Genomic DNA, 16,960 nt, shown 5'->3' with positions numbered 1-16,960 from the left:
ATCCTCTGTAGCTGGGAAGTGGGGACTTAGTCAAAAATGAGGGTGCTTGTCTGAAAGGGACTCTTCTAACTTCCAGTTCTGGGGCAGTTTGCTATTTGTGTGATCACAGGTTCTTAATCTCTGCCTCCTCACCCTTTCTTTATAATTTCTTTTAAAAATATTGTTTCTGTTCACACACAGCACCCACCTAGTTGTCATGCAGCTGCTCAGGAATGAGGACTGGCATGGTCTCTTCTGTTTGGTGTGGCTCCTTCAGAGGGAAATGGAAACTTTCTTCCCGTTTTCTGAAATAAATGGAAGGGCATTCTGACAGATCTGGACTGCTCAGGAGAGTCAGGACCTCTTTGCTTTCACAGTTTATTGGTTTGCTGCAGTTGTCTCGAGATCGTTTGAAATGCTCAGAAAATAGGATGGATGCAAGATTGAAATGGAGAAGGGGCACAGTATGTGCTGATGGAAAATCCAGCAGCAGCACAAGCTATTAAGTTATTCATGTTGGAGGGGAAGGCAAGGCTTATTAAAGCTGTTGGGCTCCTAGAGCAGTTCTTCAAAATTACGGACTGACTCCTCACCCCAGATTGGTGGTTACAAAAGGAATTAAACTTGCCATACAAGGACAGCTGGGGGCAGACTAGGTACCATGGTAATGAGCACTGTGAGACTGCAGAGAAAATCCTGTTGTGATGGGAGTGGAGGTGCAGGTATTATTCTGGCAGACAGTGGTTGCTCAACAAACTTGCTCCTGTGGCCACAATGCAATTCCTCACACCTACATGGCTTTTTAGAATCAGAAAGCAGGAACTGAATGAGTTCACTTACAAGCTTCATAAATGGTTGATGATGGCAGGGAAAATGATGGAATAGGAAAGAAAAGTGAATAAACATGCGGTTTTCGTAGCACTGCTGAGCACGCTGTCTGCTTTATTTATAGGCAGGGAAATGGAGCACCAGAGCTTTGGAAGCTGTTTGGGACAGGTGATCTGCTAGTTTGAATACAACCAGGCAATGTTTTAGCTAACAGCCAGTGATTGAAGAAGGTGCTGAAAGCTTCTTGGGTGCTCCATTTCAGATATTCTGTGCTGCAGGCTTCTCATCTGATGAGAGGTTTCACAGAAAGAGCTTCTGAAAAACAGGAACTTGGCTTCTTACATAGCTAAAGATTTTTTCAGAGGAAAAAAGAGAGATTCAAAAGGTCTTTCCTTAAAACCATACACCCTTGTGTTCAACGATATGCCTGCTGTGCAGGTTTATCCTGTTGTTACCAAGAGACAAAGGAGACAAAGAGCTCCTGATGGGCATTAGCGATTTTAGAGATGCCAAATTTGTATGGGCTTTATGGACCAGATTGCTTAGAGACAATCCTCACTACCCTGCCATTCCCACCTTTAGGGAAAAGGAGGCATAATGAGATTTACTAACAGTATGTTTAATAAAGGGCTGGAAGGGGATAGGGATAAGCGGATCTTAGACACTTCTAAATCTCGTTTAAAAAAATTGCGGTTCAGCTTGAGCTGGAAATAACAGTGGCTGGAAGCAGGCGATGCCTTTAGGTACAGTTGCGTGCACAAACACAGAGAGCTGAGATGCTCACGCTACACTGGAGGGACCGGGAGCTTCATTGCGCTGGGTTACTCTGGGAGACAAAGCCAACATGCCAAAAGGGAGGGTAACAGCCCATTTAACAATGTAGGGGCTGCAACATCAATCCCCACAGCCCACGTGTGGCATTAAGAAGTGATGCTCGGTGCCTTCAAAGGCCTGGCAAAGCTAGCGGCCCAGCCAGCACACCCTCCTTGCTTGGGAACCTGCATGCTTGAGTTTGCTTTTCATCCTAATTGCCAGGGTGGTTTGGGTTTGATTTTTGTTTTGTTTTGGGGGTGGGGGGGTTGATCAAGGTAGAATATTCCTGATTTAACAGATGGAAAGGTTTGTTGCTAGCAAAGCAAAGCCACGCTGAATTGTGAGAGGCACCTCTGTGGTGGTTCCATTCTTTCAGACTCCGCTCTGTTGTGCTCGACCTGTGCCTTGCAGTAGGGCTGTGAGGGGGAAAGCTGCCTGCTGACTTGAACATAACAAAGTGCAGACAGGCTGCTATTGCTGTGTTTGTTTTAGAGCTTGGAAAGCTGCAGGTAGGGTGGTTTTACATGTAGAGCCATACAAAAAGACAGCATAAATCTTTTATGTGGTAGAATTTTATGTGGTTAAAAGGGTCAGTCATCCCGGATGGAGGTATCAAGCAGGAGTCAAACTGAGCCCCTTGTATCACGGACAGCTTCAGTTTCTAAGTGAAGCAGCAGTTATAATGCTGCTAAAAAACAGCAGTAAACAAAGTACATGAAGGCTTGACAGTCACATTAGCAAAGAGCTACAGTGAAATGAAGGGAAGAAGGAAAAATCATCTCTGGCTATTTGCAGAGCAAGAAAAATGGAACAAGTTTTGACAGATAAGACAATGCAGCTGTGGGTCAGAAGAGCTTTGTCTTTTTTTGTTGCTGCAGATGAAAAACGGTGCCTTCACATTTTAACCAGGGAAATTTGGATTTTAACGAGCCTCCATCTCTCAGAGTCTCCCAATTATGGGAAGTGTATTTACAGCTAAACCCAAAACAATAGATTTTATTCAGTGGGTATGAATCAGGGAAGTCAGAGTTGTTCAGAATAGCTGCAGTGTGGTTTTTCATAGTGCATAATGACAGAGGTGATTTTTTTCAAAGTGATAACATGAGTAAAAGCAACTGCTCTGCAAATAATTGACAACTAATTAACTTCTTCCCCTGGTTGCAGATTGTCCAGGGGCCCAATAGTATTTTACTGGGATTTCTGTGACAACACCCAAAATTGCTGGGCAGGCATGTTATGGGAATAATGACCTTGCCATTTTGCCTGTAAAAATAGATGTAGCTGTCTGGATTGTTGTATTAGTGATCACTTTTTTCTTCCTCAAATACTCAGAATTATCTTAGGGCCAGGATTTCCCACTGGGTTGCAAGACTTCTAAAATTGGGGAATATTTAAGTTATCTTAATGTCACCTTGTTGCGCTGACAGAACTCCTGTAAGCATGAAATGTGGTTTTCTGTTTGCCTTAAAGCTGCTCTACAACCTTATAACAAGCTGGTAACTAATAGAAGAAATCCTGATTCCTGATTCAGAGCCCACTTGATAATCCCTTACCCACACCTGGTATGAGGACTCTACCAAGGCCGGGCTCGAAGGCTGAGCACTGCCGAGAGAGCGATCTCCCAGTCAGCAAAGAGAAATAAACTCCCTTAAAGTGGGCAGCTCAGAGCAGAAACCCAATTCAGGTGCCTTCCAGGAGTGATTCATTGATTCTGAAGAGACTGTGTTGGGATTTTGCTTTGAATTACCTGGGAGAAGAGCCTGCCTGCCTCTCCTGGTTATGAAGGCGCTCCACAGTACATAGCGAAGCCTTGCTGCTGATGAGGTAGAAATGAGTTTTATGGATTGCTCTGTGTTAACAGCTTCTAAGCCTGTGTCGTTGGCCTGTTTTATCACTTGAAATAGGTGTAGAACCTTGTGCAAAGAGAGGAGGAGGAGAGTTAGACTTTTTACTTGTTAGGGTTTATCAGGGTTGTGGAGAAAAGATATCTGACCTTTGGATTTGAGCACTTTTAAAATGGATGCTAATGTATTAACCACCACCACATCTTCTTGTTAATCTTCTGAATCTGGAACCATGTGTCTCTAGAGAGTGAAGAGTGCATTAGCTGTAACCACGTGGTACTATTGACAGGTTGTGACTATAAAGGAGGCAAAAAAGATGAAACAGCAGTACAGAGATTTCTGTCTTCCCAGTATGTGCTTATTTGGTGCATTTCAAAAAGCTGGGAGCCATTCTTGCCTGCACCAGAAGCCTGTTGTCATTTAGTGCTAGGCTGGTTATGCAACCCTGCAAAGGGTTCAGGTAATGAGCTCTGTCAGGAGTGCAATTGGAAATGGTAATTGAAATTGAAACTGGTATCTCCAAGACTCCCTCCCCTTTGGTAACTCTTAGCTCCTGCTTGGAGACCTGAAATACCTCACTTATTTGTGCTCTAACCCGAAGCAATCAAAACAAGCAGGTGAGGGGAGGCCTCTAGGATAAATTGGTTGTCAAGGCGGTTCTGGTATTGATCGAGTTCTGCTGTTCATGTGGAAGGGGCTTCTTTATGTGTGGCACTCGGGTTTGCTGCAGAGCGGGGAAGAAGCTTTTGGGATAATACCCTTTCCACATGCATGGCAGTACAGTGAATGTGCCTACCCCCCCACCCACAATAATAGCAAGGGAACAAATGAAGATTTAGATTAAGTGAGGTTGAAAGTCTTCCCAAGAACTGAGCAATATGATGTGCAAGCCTCCTTCCAAGGTTTGTGATGGTGCTTGGCTTTGTTAAGGTTTAAAATATCTTCTGACTTCTTTGTCCCTGAACATTGTTTCCTGCTATCTTTTTCTTGATGACAACATCCAGCAATCAATACATGCTTATAAACCCCCCTGATACAAATATGCTCCCCTCCTACAAAAAGTGGGGAATCAGCTATTCAGACTTGGAAAGAAGGTTAAAAAGCAAAACACGCACTAGTGCTCTTCTGACAATGTTTATGGCTCTAAGCCTCTCAGAAAGTCATTTTGCAAATTTGCTGCTGCTGTCACTCTATACAGTACCCCTCTAGGGCTGCCCACCCCAAGAGGTGAACCAGTAGCTTTTGGCATTGTGTGCCCTCCACAACTTCTGCCTTTGTCCCTGCAACAGCAGCCCTAATTAGTTCATATACATGTGTGTGCACACATACACATGCATGCACAAAATGCCTTCTCTTTAATTAGGCTCTGTCTTCACCCAGCACAATGCCAATAATCCTTTGTGCCTGTCATCTGCATGAGAGATTGCTGAAATGGAAAGTGAGAAACCTTTCAGCAGTGTGGTGAAGCCAGTCTTGCCAGCTAGTTAGTGGGAGATTTTAGGACGAGCCCTGGGAGCTTTAGTTGTCTTTAGGAGCCGACAACAGGAGACTGACTAGGTATCTTAGCTGTTAGGGAAATGGGAGCCAAGATGTAACCTGTCATATCATATCTGCTTTCTTTGCTTAATAGTCAGTACTTTAGAGGAGGCAAAGTCAGATTCAGAGGCATCAGCTGACAGTCAAAGTGTGTTGGTATTTAGCATCACACATCCGAGTGTCATGGTGGGAAGGTCTGTATCTGCTGCAGGCTGCACTCATGGCAGGACTGTTGATTTTCCAAAATTTTGCTTTTCATAGAGCTGTTTCTCACAGATCATCAAAATCTAGCACAACCTGAATTTTGGTGCTATCTTCCTTGATTTCATAGTCACCCAAATTTTATATTGATTTTGCTAGGAGAAGTCAGACAGGGATTTTGAACAGAACTTCTCAGCCTTGTACTTGACAAGTTCCTGCCACCTGCACATGATTCTGTGATGGGGTGGGGTGATGTGGGTTTATGTTTTGCATGAGCCAAAAAGAGCTGTGGGTGAGTGCTGGGAAAACTTAGGCCTGTTGGTGCCAAAGAAACCTCAGGAGAAAATCACACTGACATTCCTGAATTCCCTGGGGAAGCATCAAGGATTTGACATGCCTGCAAAGCAGCCATCTCAAGCATGCACTGACATGAGGGGTTCACAGTCACAGATGTTTACAGACATTTTGTTTTCATGGAGAGATGATTCTAAACTGGTGAGGAAGAGGTGGGGCTGGTGATACAACAATCCACTGAAGGATTTCTGTAGTAGATATAAGATCTATTAAAGTGATGGGTGACAGTTCCATCACTGTAGAGTCATCCATTGCACTTTCGCCCACGCTCCCCGAGATGGCTAACTGAGCATTCTGGTGGCTATTTTTGTTTGGTTTCTGTATGTGCTGGGTCCTCGATGCTTGGCAGGACCATAAGTAGCACACTGGGAGTTGCCTATGAGAACAGCATTGCTAGCATAGTGAGCCCAGAGGAGGCTGAAGTCTCCATGACAAAAATTGGCTCGCAAATACGATTAGAAGGAAAACTGGCTGAAAACCTCAGTGGTAGACACACACTTATGGCCAAAGTAACTGTAGGGTACTGAAAGGCATTTAAAAAACCCCACCCATTCTACATTTCCACAGAAGGAGGACTAAGGTGTTTTATGGGACTGTGAGCATTTAGTCTCTGTTGTTAAAGAGGCAAATGATTTCCTCCTAAGAGTAAACTGGCTTTTAGATGTCTTGGTCCTTGCTACGCTTTGCTGCCTCATAATAACTACCCAAACGTCTGGATTGCTTAGCAACCAAGAGCTTGACATCCTGTGGTTCAACCATAGGATAGGTGCAAAAGGCTTTACAGTGGCCACAAAAAGGAGTGATGGAAATTAACTAAAAATTGGCTTCTCGGCACTCTAAATGGCAGGATGTTAGAAGAGCTGTGTATGAAACAGCAAAACCACTTTATTTTTTTTCTCATTTCAAATATTGTTAGGAGATTGAATCTAAACTTCTAGAGAAGCCTGAGGCAGAAGAGATAAAAATGTTGAGTTACAGCAATAAAATGTGTTTTCCTAAATTCAAATTCTAGTTTCTGACTATCCAGTGCATTTGAACTGTAACTGGTTTTACTCTGCTAGCTAGAGAAACTTTTGTAAGTGTGATGAGGTCTCATCACATGTTGCATTTTGTAAGCAGAAGTGATTCTTCAAAAACGAGGAGGGAGGAATGGCAGGGAGGCAGAAGCACACACCATGATGTGGTGTTAACAATCCCAGTTAGAAAAGAGTGCAGGTCACTACAAATACTCAAGCAATTCTTTTCAAACCATGATCATCCCCCCACTCCTTGTATCCTCTGTGCTTTTCTCTAATGGCAGCCACCATACAGCAGCAGAATCTGTAAGGGTAGGAGCATGCTAGAAGATGACGGAAAAAACAGAGTCTGAGAATTACACATTAGTTCAGTGCTGATTTTTCTCCTTCTTTGGCTTGCCTTACAGGGATGCAAGGGAAAGAGGACACTTCTGCAGATCCTATGGAAGTTGACCTTGCATGTGAAGCAGCAGATGTTTCAAATAAGGATGGTATGTCATTAGAATATTTTAATTGTCCTGAAGTGGTATGCCTTTTGGGGGTTTGTTTTATACACTTCCCCTCAAAAAAGTTCTCTCATCAACCAAGAGTCTTCCTGAGAGTTTACAGTATCTCTACCATCTTGGAAGTCTGGTGGAAGTACTCTTTGATGCCACAGATCTGCTTTTCTGGTTGACTGGGTTTATATGTTCGATTGGTATGTTCGATCTGCATGCCTTTTAACCAAACAATATTTGAAGCCCACTGTAATTTTGTTCTGGATATCAGACTGGCCAGAGTTCAATGTGTGATCAAAATGTGTGACTGAAAATCTGTGTACTAGTGCCCAACACTGTCATGGGCCGAGCACTGGATGTATAACCACTCAACTTGTATGTTGATCTCCTTCTATCTTGGAGCTCCTTTCCCTTCCTCCTTCTGAGTCCATGTGTAGCTCAGTGTAGTAGCTGTATTGGAAGTTCTCTCCCTGGAGCATTTATTGATAAAACTGTCACAATTTGGTGACCCAACAGCAGTTCCAGTCAGGATTGTGGATGTTACCAACCCTAGTGTCCTGACTTGGAAATGAAATTTCTTTGACATTGACCTCAGTGAGCAGGTAACCCTGCAGAGTCCTGGCAGGGGGCTCAGTACCAGAACCCTGCTCAAGTTCTGCAATGCATAATGTATTTGTAAACCCAAAAAATTCACCTTCTAGGCTCTTCAGGTATGCAAAGAAATAATGGATCTTGGTGCTTAGTTTTGGTGAGACAGATCTCTTATCATTCCTCTGGATGAGCTCTAATAGCTCAACAGAGATACACAAGGGGCTTTCATGATTTTTACACAAACTATCCTCTCTACTGCTCCAAACAGCAGAGGTTTTGGCATTGGGATTCCAGTCCTCCTTTTATTATTGTGGACTATTCTCAGTAGCAAATGCTGATTTTTAACTCCTCCTTTAAACCTCTTCAGCACTGACATAATAGAAATTCCAGGCATACTTTTATACATCTCGAAGATGAAACAATTACATTCTCTCTTCATGGTAGTTACACAAAGAATCTAATGCTGATTTCCTTTCTCTAATGCCAGATTGTGGTGCAGCATTTGAAGCAGTGGCTGATTTGGGTGCTGGCCTATAGGGAAGTTCTTGTAGGCACAGGAAAGGAAGGCATGCATAATGAATTTTTTGTTTCTTAAAAATACTAGAGATTATGCTATTACTGGTAAGTGTGCAGAATAAAGCCAAGCCTTATCCTCTGAGCAAGCAAACCAAAAAGTCATAGGCATATTAAAATATGGGAATTCCAAATCCCTGGGATGGCCTGGGCTACTTAGTGAGAACAAATCCAAATTTACTAAAAGAATATCTTAAGGGATTTCCTGCTGGAAAGAAAAAAGATCATATAGTTCTTCTAACACATGCCCATAGCCAAGACAGCTGGATCAGCTGACAGCTTCTGAAATGATGGTCTCAATAGGTTTCTTTGTTTAAAAATCTTACTTATCTCATGAGGTCTTCTACATATAACTCAGATGGTAACTCCCTTCTCTGGGAACTTTCTAAGTTGTATGAAAGGACAGGAAAAGGGTGTTTGCTAAGTCCACAGAAAAATGCTTTGCTGTTCAGGGAAGATTTCCTTTCTCTACAGTTTAAGTTGGTATTAGGATAATGTTACAGGGTGTTTTTTTCTTGTGGACATATATATATATACACACACATATAGATATATATATATATAATGTGTATATATACATATACATTATATATATTTTATCTATATATACACATATATCATATGGGATAGATAGGTAGGTAGGTAGATAGATAGATAGATAGATAGAATGTATTTTTTGAAAATCAGAGCAGAGGAAAGATCAAACTGGTCATGCTCTGTTTTACCTGAAGAGTTAAGTTTGCTGAAAAAAAAATCCCTGAAGAATTTGTGTGCTGGGTACTAGTTGAGATTAAAAAAAAAAAAAACAAAACAAAACCGACCAAATCAACCAAACAACAGCAAAGAGAAAAGATTCCTTTTGACAGTCATTTTCATGTAAATGGCCTATTTTTCTCTGATCCTTTTCCTTCCACCCCAGGAGACCTCATCACTTCACAGCTGAAAGCAGAAGCATATATCACCAGGTACCCCTTGGCAACCTGGCCCTTGTGTTTTAATTTCATGTGCCATGTCACAGCAAAATGCAGAGTTTAGACACCTTAGGTGGATCTCGATATTGGTTCATCTAGTGGGCAGGGCTGTAACAGTGATATATTTCAGCCCTGATTGTAATTTGAAAGCTGGCCTGATTCTCCATCAGGAAAGCTGTCAGACAGTGCACACATCAACCTGAATGGGGACTGTTATACAGACATACAGCCAGAGCATAGACCCCTGAATATTAAGTTTTCTGTACCCAGGACAGATTTGCTGATTAGTATTTTTCAATAATGACAGGCTCCACCTTTGGTGTTCATTTCCTCAGTGGTGGTTCCTTGCCAACAGACTTTTTCAATATTCTTTGTATTCTTTGTTTTCCTTCTTCTTCTTTTCTTTCACCACCAAAGCTTTGAAGATTACTAAGGTAGATGCTGTTTTACAGCTGGTATTAGGCTAATCAAACTCTTCACTCCTTTCACAATGGAGTTACTTGATCACTTTTTTATTTCAAGCCTTTGGAAAGCTGCATCTTTACTTGCTGACACAGTAGGAGGAAAGAAAAAGAGGAAGGTGGTGTCAAACCTGGAATTTCCTTTTTTTTTTGTTTTTGTTTTTAGAGCTCATTCAGTGCCATCAGCAGCCTGAATTTCACGTGATTCACCAAAGCAATCTAAAAAGCAAACAGCTAATACCCTCATGCTTTTTATGGTGTTGATGTAATATCCAAGAAACAAGTAACTTCCAAGTAAGCAGGTGTATGTGTTTCATCACTGCACAGCAGGCTGAATTCAAAATAGCTGGTGTCCTTTCTAGGCACTCTGGAGTTCGAGCTGATTGTGCTGTAGCCAGGTCATGTAGATGCAACAGGGAAACGTTGTTTAGGAAGTGGCTGAAGAAGTAGGTTATATTTGCATAGTAAGAGTCCGACCGAGCTCCTCTGTAAATCAAGGCAATAATATTTTGGTGTCCTCTGCCATCCAGGTTCCACAGCATGATATCCTGGGGTGGGGAAATGTGTTCACTGCCTTGCAGATGATTCTAAAATTGGTTTTCCAGACTCTTGCTTGCCTGTCTTCTTCACTTAGCTGCTGTACTGTGACTCCTGGCTAGCTGACCTTTAAGCATGCAGGGGGCAGGATGTCTTGCTGCCGGTGTACATCCACCAGCTTGGCAGCAACACAGTTCTTTGATAGATGTGAACTATTTGCTGGGTTATTTCTTCTCATCTTGCTTGTTTTTTGGGGGGAAAATCTTTCCCTGGTTGTAATTTGAGAGCTGCTAGGCAGCTCACAGGTTGTGAGAAAAGGTGTAGATGAGTCCTCCTCTATGGGACGAAATTTAAGGGAAAACAGGCAGGGAAAGTGCAGAGGAATGTCCATTTCCATTGTGCAGAACTGCCCATTTCTGGCATGAAAATCTTTGCATGAGGCTGCAGAAGGGGAACAGGTAGAAGTGAGTTTAGGAGATATGCAGCCTCCTTGAACTTCAGATGCTTCACTGAGCTGCTGGCTGTTGTGTGTTACAGTAGGTACAAAAAGACTGCTAACATAAGTTAGCAGGTTAACACCTCTGAAGACATAGTTTAATGGGGAGAAGGCCAGCTTTGGTTTGTGATGTGATTGGATGTAGCATGCCCAAGGCTAACAACATTGTTCTGATACTAACTCATGCTGGGAGGAAATGAGGGCTGTGAGTCACATTCCTCCTGTACCCGGTGGCAGCTCTTCCATCTGCTCTTGCAGTCGGTGCTTCGCTGCTGTGTTATTTTCCATCTAAATATAGAGGATTGTGTAGGTGGCCTCATGGTGACATCTGTTGTTGGGGTTCACCCAGTGGTCTGCTGTAGCTTTTCCCTCAGTTAGATCTTCCTGTCCCTACCAGCATTAATGCAAAGAGCTGAGCTTAGTCACAAACAAGTCAGAAAAAGCCAACAGTGAAACCTGTCGATGCCTTAGCTCTCACCAACCACCTCCCCACTGTGGCTTATGTGTTGGATGCTTTTAGCTATGGTGATGCAGGATGCCTGGCTGCCATTAGCCCTGCAAAAGTGGAACTTGGTGATGACTTTTGCTTTCCTGCTGGTGGGGGCTCCAGGTCCCATGCCTGTGCTGAGGCTCTCTTTTGTTTTTGTGCTGCCCTTGAAGCACTCCCAGACAGTTTGAAATCTGAGCCCCTCTATTTGACATTCTATCAGCATGACAGATTACAGCATCATAGAATGATAGGAGTTGGAAGTGACCTCTGGAGATCACCTAGTCCAAACTCCCCCTGCCAGAGCAGGGGTTCAGGCAGGCTTTGAATGACTCCAGAGACAGGGACTCTACCACAGCTCTGGGCAGCCTGGTCTGTTGCTCCACCGCCTTCAGTGTAAAGAATTTCCTCTTTATGTTTAGATGGAACTACCTATGTTCAAGTTGGTGCCCATTACCTCTTATCCTGTTGCTGACACCCACCCTTTAAGTACTTATAGGCACTGATAAGATCCCCCTTGCTCTCAGTCTTCACTTCTCCAGGCTAAAAAGCTCAAAGTCCCTCAACCTTTCTTCACAAGAGAGATGTTCTAGTCTCCTAATCATATTTGTAGCCCTTTGTTGTATCCTCTCAAGCACTTCTCTGTTGTTTCTGAACTGTGGATGGGTTTCAACTGCTTCTAGCCATAAAAAAATAGAAAGGGAAGGAGGCCTACTCATCTGAGGTGCTGATGGAGCCTAACCTTAGGTTTCAAATCAAGACTGAGTTTTACAGGAGATCTCTGTAAAATCCAGGTGAAGCCTTACGGTATTTTCAGAAAACCCAGCCAGTGCAACAGGCCAGCCATAATGAGGCTGAGAAAGCCTGCTGTCATCAGTGCACAGCAGCCTTCCCTTAAGGATTTTTTATTAAGCATCCAGTCTTCGCTATGCAAATGCCTGTAAAGAAGGCAACATCACTAAATGTGATGTGCACCAGAGCCCTGTAATCATTGAATGTATCCAGGAAGCTGTTACAGTATCCATTCTGCCTATGGATGATGAATCATTTACAAATAATTCATCTAATCCCTACCAGGTGTGTTGACATGACACTGACTCAGGAAGACAGCACCATGCCTGGCTGGAGGTAGCACAGCTGTTGAACTGGGGCACTGTTTTTCCCCTCCCCCTTCCTATGTTCCCTTAGTTTGCAACTCTCCCATTCAGGCTGGAGGTTTATCCCAATAACCCCATGTCAAATGACTGCTATTCTGCTGGTGATACCATGACATAAAGCAAGGTTAAAAAAGGGGGGAAAGTGTTGATATGAATGGCTCCATTGAAATTCATTGCAGAACAGATTATGAATATTGATGTTAAAAATGCAAGTGCTGAAGTAACCCTGCTCTATTTAGCCTAGATAGGACCAATTGCACCTGCCATAGTTGAGGTGATATTTTTGACAAAGGTCAAAATGACTTTAAGCTTTGTTTTTAAATTATTCCTTATTTTCTAGTAATTTGAAAAGAAGATAGATTGGTTTTGTAAAGGGATATAATACACAAGTGAAGTAGTAGCTGTAGGAGTATGATGCAGATAACACCAAATTGGCTGAGAGTGTTGATCTGCTCAGAGTTAGGAAGGCTCTGCAGGGGGACCTGGCAGGCTGGATCAAGAGGCCAAGGCCATTTGTATAAGGTTTAACAAGGCAAGGCTCTGGGTCCTGCACTTGGGTCACACCAACCCCATGCAACACTACAGACTTGGGGCAGAGTGGCTGGAAAGCTGTCCAACAACGACAGTCTTGGGAGGGTGCTGGTTGACAGCTATCTGAACATGAGGCAGTGGTGTGCTGAAGTGGTGAGAAGGTCAAGAGCATTCTGGTCTGGATCAGGAACAGTGTCACCAGCAGGATCAGGGAAGTGATTGTGCCCCTGTACTCAGCACTAATGAGGCTGCACCTTGAATATTTTGTTCCATTTTGGGCCCCTCAGCACAAGAAGGATGTGGAGGTGCTGGAGTGGGTCCAAAGAAGAGCAACAAAGCTGGTGAAGGGTCTAGAGTACAAGTTGTGTGAGGAGCAGCTGAAGGAGCCTGGATTGTTTAGTGTGGAGAAAAGGAGGCTAAGGGGAGACCTTCTTGCTCGCTACAACTCCCTTAGAGGAAGTTGTAGTGAGGTGGGGGTTGGTCTCTTCTCCCAGTCAATAGGACAAGAGGAAATGGCCTCCAGGTGCATCAGGGGAGGTTTACATTGAATATGAGGGAAAATTTCTTTACTGAAAGAGTGGTGGGGCATTGGAACAGGCTCCCCAGTGAGGTGGTGGTGTCACCATTCCTGGAGGAGTTCAAGAAACATGTAGACATGGTACTTTGGGACATGGTTTAGTGGGCATGATAGTGCTGGGTTGATGGTTGGACTTGATCTTAGAGGTATTTTCCAACCGAAACGATTCTGTGAACTAATGTGTGTAAAAGCATAGTGATGTTGCCCCTGATTCCTCTCCTAGGCTCCAGCAATTTGTAATTCAAGGACACCCAGAGACAGTGGCAGCATCTCTGTAACTGGAGATGGATCTGCATGCAGGTGACAGCTCAGCCCCAGGTCTTGCCAGGGTCTTTGTCAGAAGCCTGCAAGTGTTGAAATCAGAGGGTGGAGACCACTTAGCCCAGCGAAACTCTGAATCAGCCTTTGGAGCTACCTGTATCTCTCTGCCTGTAGTGTACAGACAAAGGAAGGTGCTTGAGCTCTGGAGCTGAGCATCTCTGATGGGGTGCCAAAGTCAAACCAGATGGATGCAGACCAAAGGGAAAATCTAGCTTAAAGGCTTGCATTTCTAAGGATGCTGAAGTCTGCACTGTGGCAGGACTGCTGGTCGGGGTTTCTGTGGGATCACAGGTTAGGATGGTTCACCTGAGAGACTTTTTCATGGGTTTAAGGTGTAGAATTGATTCATGCAATAAATTTCCTCTTTGGGTTAGAAGCAGTTGTTACTCAATGCAATAAACTTAACAAGCATCATAAATAGAATTTGATGACTGTCTTGTTTTGTTTCCAGCTGAAATGAATAGTCAAGTTGAAAGTATAACTGATCCTAAGGACACAGAGCGGGAAGCTTAAGTAGCAGGTAAGGCCTTGATATCTATTTTTTTCTCCCTTATTTTCCGTTTTCTGTTTGAAAATTTGCCTTAAAAATTACCTTAGTTAAAAGTAGAATTAAAGAAATAATAATAAAAAAGGAGGGGGAAAAAAAAGAGAAGACAATACAGAGAGAATACAGAGGAAGAGGGTTGTCTAATATGGCCTGTATTGTACCCAAAAAAAAGGAAAATATCCAGCAGACTTGATTTGTCAAGTAAATATTATAGTAGCAGTCTGCAGCCGTAATGGATTTAGACAGTCTTAGATCATCAGAAAGCAAGACAGCAGCTGAGATAAGGAACTGAAGAGTAACTGAGTGAACAATTTTTGGCATTGCTTAGGAAAATGACAGGCAATTTATAGTGGTTGGAAGCGAGCTGGGCTCGGTACGATCTGTATTCTGGGAACAACAGGTTCACGTCACCGGGGCTTTAGTGCCCTTGGCGCTCCCATGCCTGCCGTCACTTCAGCAACGCCACTGCAAAACAAGGCAAAGGCAGCCAGCTGCCTCCCGGAGCTCTGCTGCCTGGTGGAACTCTGTATGGCTTTACAACGCTCCTCGACAGTGCTGTGGCAGGAGCGTGTCGTTGTTGTTGCTGCAGCAGAGTTTGTTGTAGGCATAACCAGCCTCACCCCTGGATGAAAATGAACGCATTTAGGAAGGCTGAGGCTCAGCCGGGGTTACAAGAAGCAGTTACCATTTCTCCCTCAAAAGCACACCACTTGCTTTGGTGTAGGGTTCATAGATTGGTAGAACGGTTTGTGTTGGAAGGGACTTTGAGGATCATCTAGTTCCAACACCCCTGGCATTGCCAGGTGTGGCATATTAAGGACACCCCTCACCGCCCCCCGCCCCAACTAGTCCAGGTTGCTCAAGGCCTCATCCAATCCTGCCTCAAACATCTCCAGGGAGGGGACATCCACAATCTCCCTGAGTGACCTGTTCCAGTGTCCCACCACCCTCACTGCAAAGAATTTCTTCCTAATATCCAGTCTAAATCTACCCTCCTCAATCTTAAATCCATCTTAAATCCTCTCATCCTATCACTACAATCCTTTGTAAAAAGTCCCTTCCTGGCTTTTTTTTAGACCCCCTTCAGGTACTGGAAGGCTGCTAGAAGCCCAGAGCCTTTTTTTCTGCAGGCTGAACAGCCCCAGCTCTCGCAACCTGTCCCCATAGAGGAGGTGCTTCAGCCTCTGATCATCCTCATGGCCCTCCTCCAACACTTAGATGTGCTTCTTATGCTGGGGGCACCAGCTTATCACGAGATGCCAATGCCACACGCAGCAAGATGCATTATGATATGCCTGTAACGGCATTTCATGTAGCTCAAGACCAAATATAGCAGCTTCACAATAGCAGCAGCTGTATCACAGAGATTTAAAATACAAGGTCTTATTACTGAGCATAGCTCTCTGTCCTTGTCGATATGCTGTACTGCTGAAGTGAGAAATAGGCCTGATGGGGTCTTGGGGAAAAAGTACTGAAGCAAAGCTAGAAGACAACGTTGTCGTTAAATTACAGCTTCCCACGATGCTTCTTTCTCACTCTCCTTGCTCCTGGTTTAATCAAAAAAAGGAAGAGGAACTAATGAAATCCTCACTGTTAAAAATCTATGGAAAGCTCATACCCTTCCTCAGGTTAAAAACAGTGTACCCGATGGTTATTACTGCTTTCATGCAGCCTGTAGGAAATCTGTGCTTCATGCTGCATTTTGGAAATGGAAATTAATACCTGTGACTGATTTGGGCTGGAATTGTTTTTGCTTGATGAAGGCAGAGTTCACAGGAGTCATACCGCAATTAGCAATCAATTAATAAATCTCTTCCATTTCACTACAAGAGCTGGCTCTGCTGGCACCTTTCTGAAGCAAAGGAGCCTGAGCTGGGCTGCACCATGCCTTATGCAGCATTTTAACAGCATGAGCAGGATTGGAACCAGGCATCAGGTCCTTTGCAGCTCTCTGTTGAAGTCCTCCTGGCCCTGTTGCTGCTGTTTTAATTGCAAGGTCCCTGGGGAGTATTGATCAGCCTGTTATGCTTCAAAGGGTCTCACTTGGGTCTTCCAGAGCCAAGGAGATCTATTTGCTTGCTATGTTTAGTATTTTAATGTGTTGGCTTTAACGTGTTCTGTGGTCTAGCACAGAAGCACAGACCCTCCAGAGCTGGGGGTCTCTGCTCTCAAGCTAGGTGGCACACTGCTACAGAAAACCAAGGGACTCCAATGAGCACAGATAGTTTGCTGGGGAGATAATAATGGCTGTTATTTATACACTGTGTGACACACACACATGTGCTGCTCATGCAATAGAAAATGTAAGCATCTCTCCTAGAAACATGAAACTTGGGTTCTGTGCAAACATTTGAAATTGTGCCTTTTTTCCCCCCTTTCTTTTCTCTCCCTGGCTGCAGCAAAGGAAGGATGCAGGAGAGGAAAGACCCCAGGACCTGATGAACAGGCACTGACATCCTACAACATCATTCTTGGCAGAAAAGAGCACACAGATATGCTCCATGGGTTGGGAGGGAGGGAGCTTTGGGGAAATGACTCTTTGCTTTAATTTCTTTGTTCTTCATTGCATTTTGTTCTGTAAGCCTGTTGGAAAGAAACATAACTTCCCAGTTCTAACAATGTTTTGCAATTATTCCTGCAATT

The 16,960-nt window shown here is 43.7% G+C and overlaps 1 protein-coding gene across 1 annotated transcript in view; it reads left to right on the top strand.

Moving 5' to 3' along the window:
- The window catches only part of MACROD2 (mono-ADP ribosylhydrolase 2), a 939,837-nt gene extending 923,087 nt beyond the window's left edge, over positions 1 to 16,750 (top strand). The window contains exons 17-19 of the mRNA XM_054383563.1: positions 6,979 to 7,062; positions 14,222 to 14,290; positions 16,717 to 16,750. Coding sequence (XP_054239538.1) covers positions 6,979 to 7,062; positions 14,222 to 14,283 — 146 coding nt within the window. The 3' untranslated portion in view covers positions 14,284 to 14,290; positions 16,717 to 16,750. The remainder of the gene's footprint in view (positions 1 to 6,978; positions 7,063 to 14,221; positions 14,291 to 16,716) is intronic.
- Positions 16,751 to 16,960: the final 210 nt, after the last annotated feature.

Source organism: Indicator indicator, chromosome 9 (genome assembly GCF_027791375.1).
Source record: "Indicator indicator isolate 239-I01 chromosome 9, UM_Iind_1.1, whole genome shotgun sequence".
Taxonomy (NCBI): Eukaryota; Metazoa; Chordata; class Aves; order Piciformes; family Indicatoridae; genus Indicator; species Indicator indicator.
This window is presented reverse-complemented; position numbering and strand designations above follow the sequence as displayed.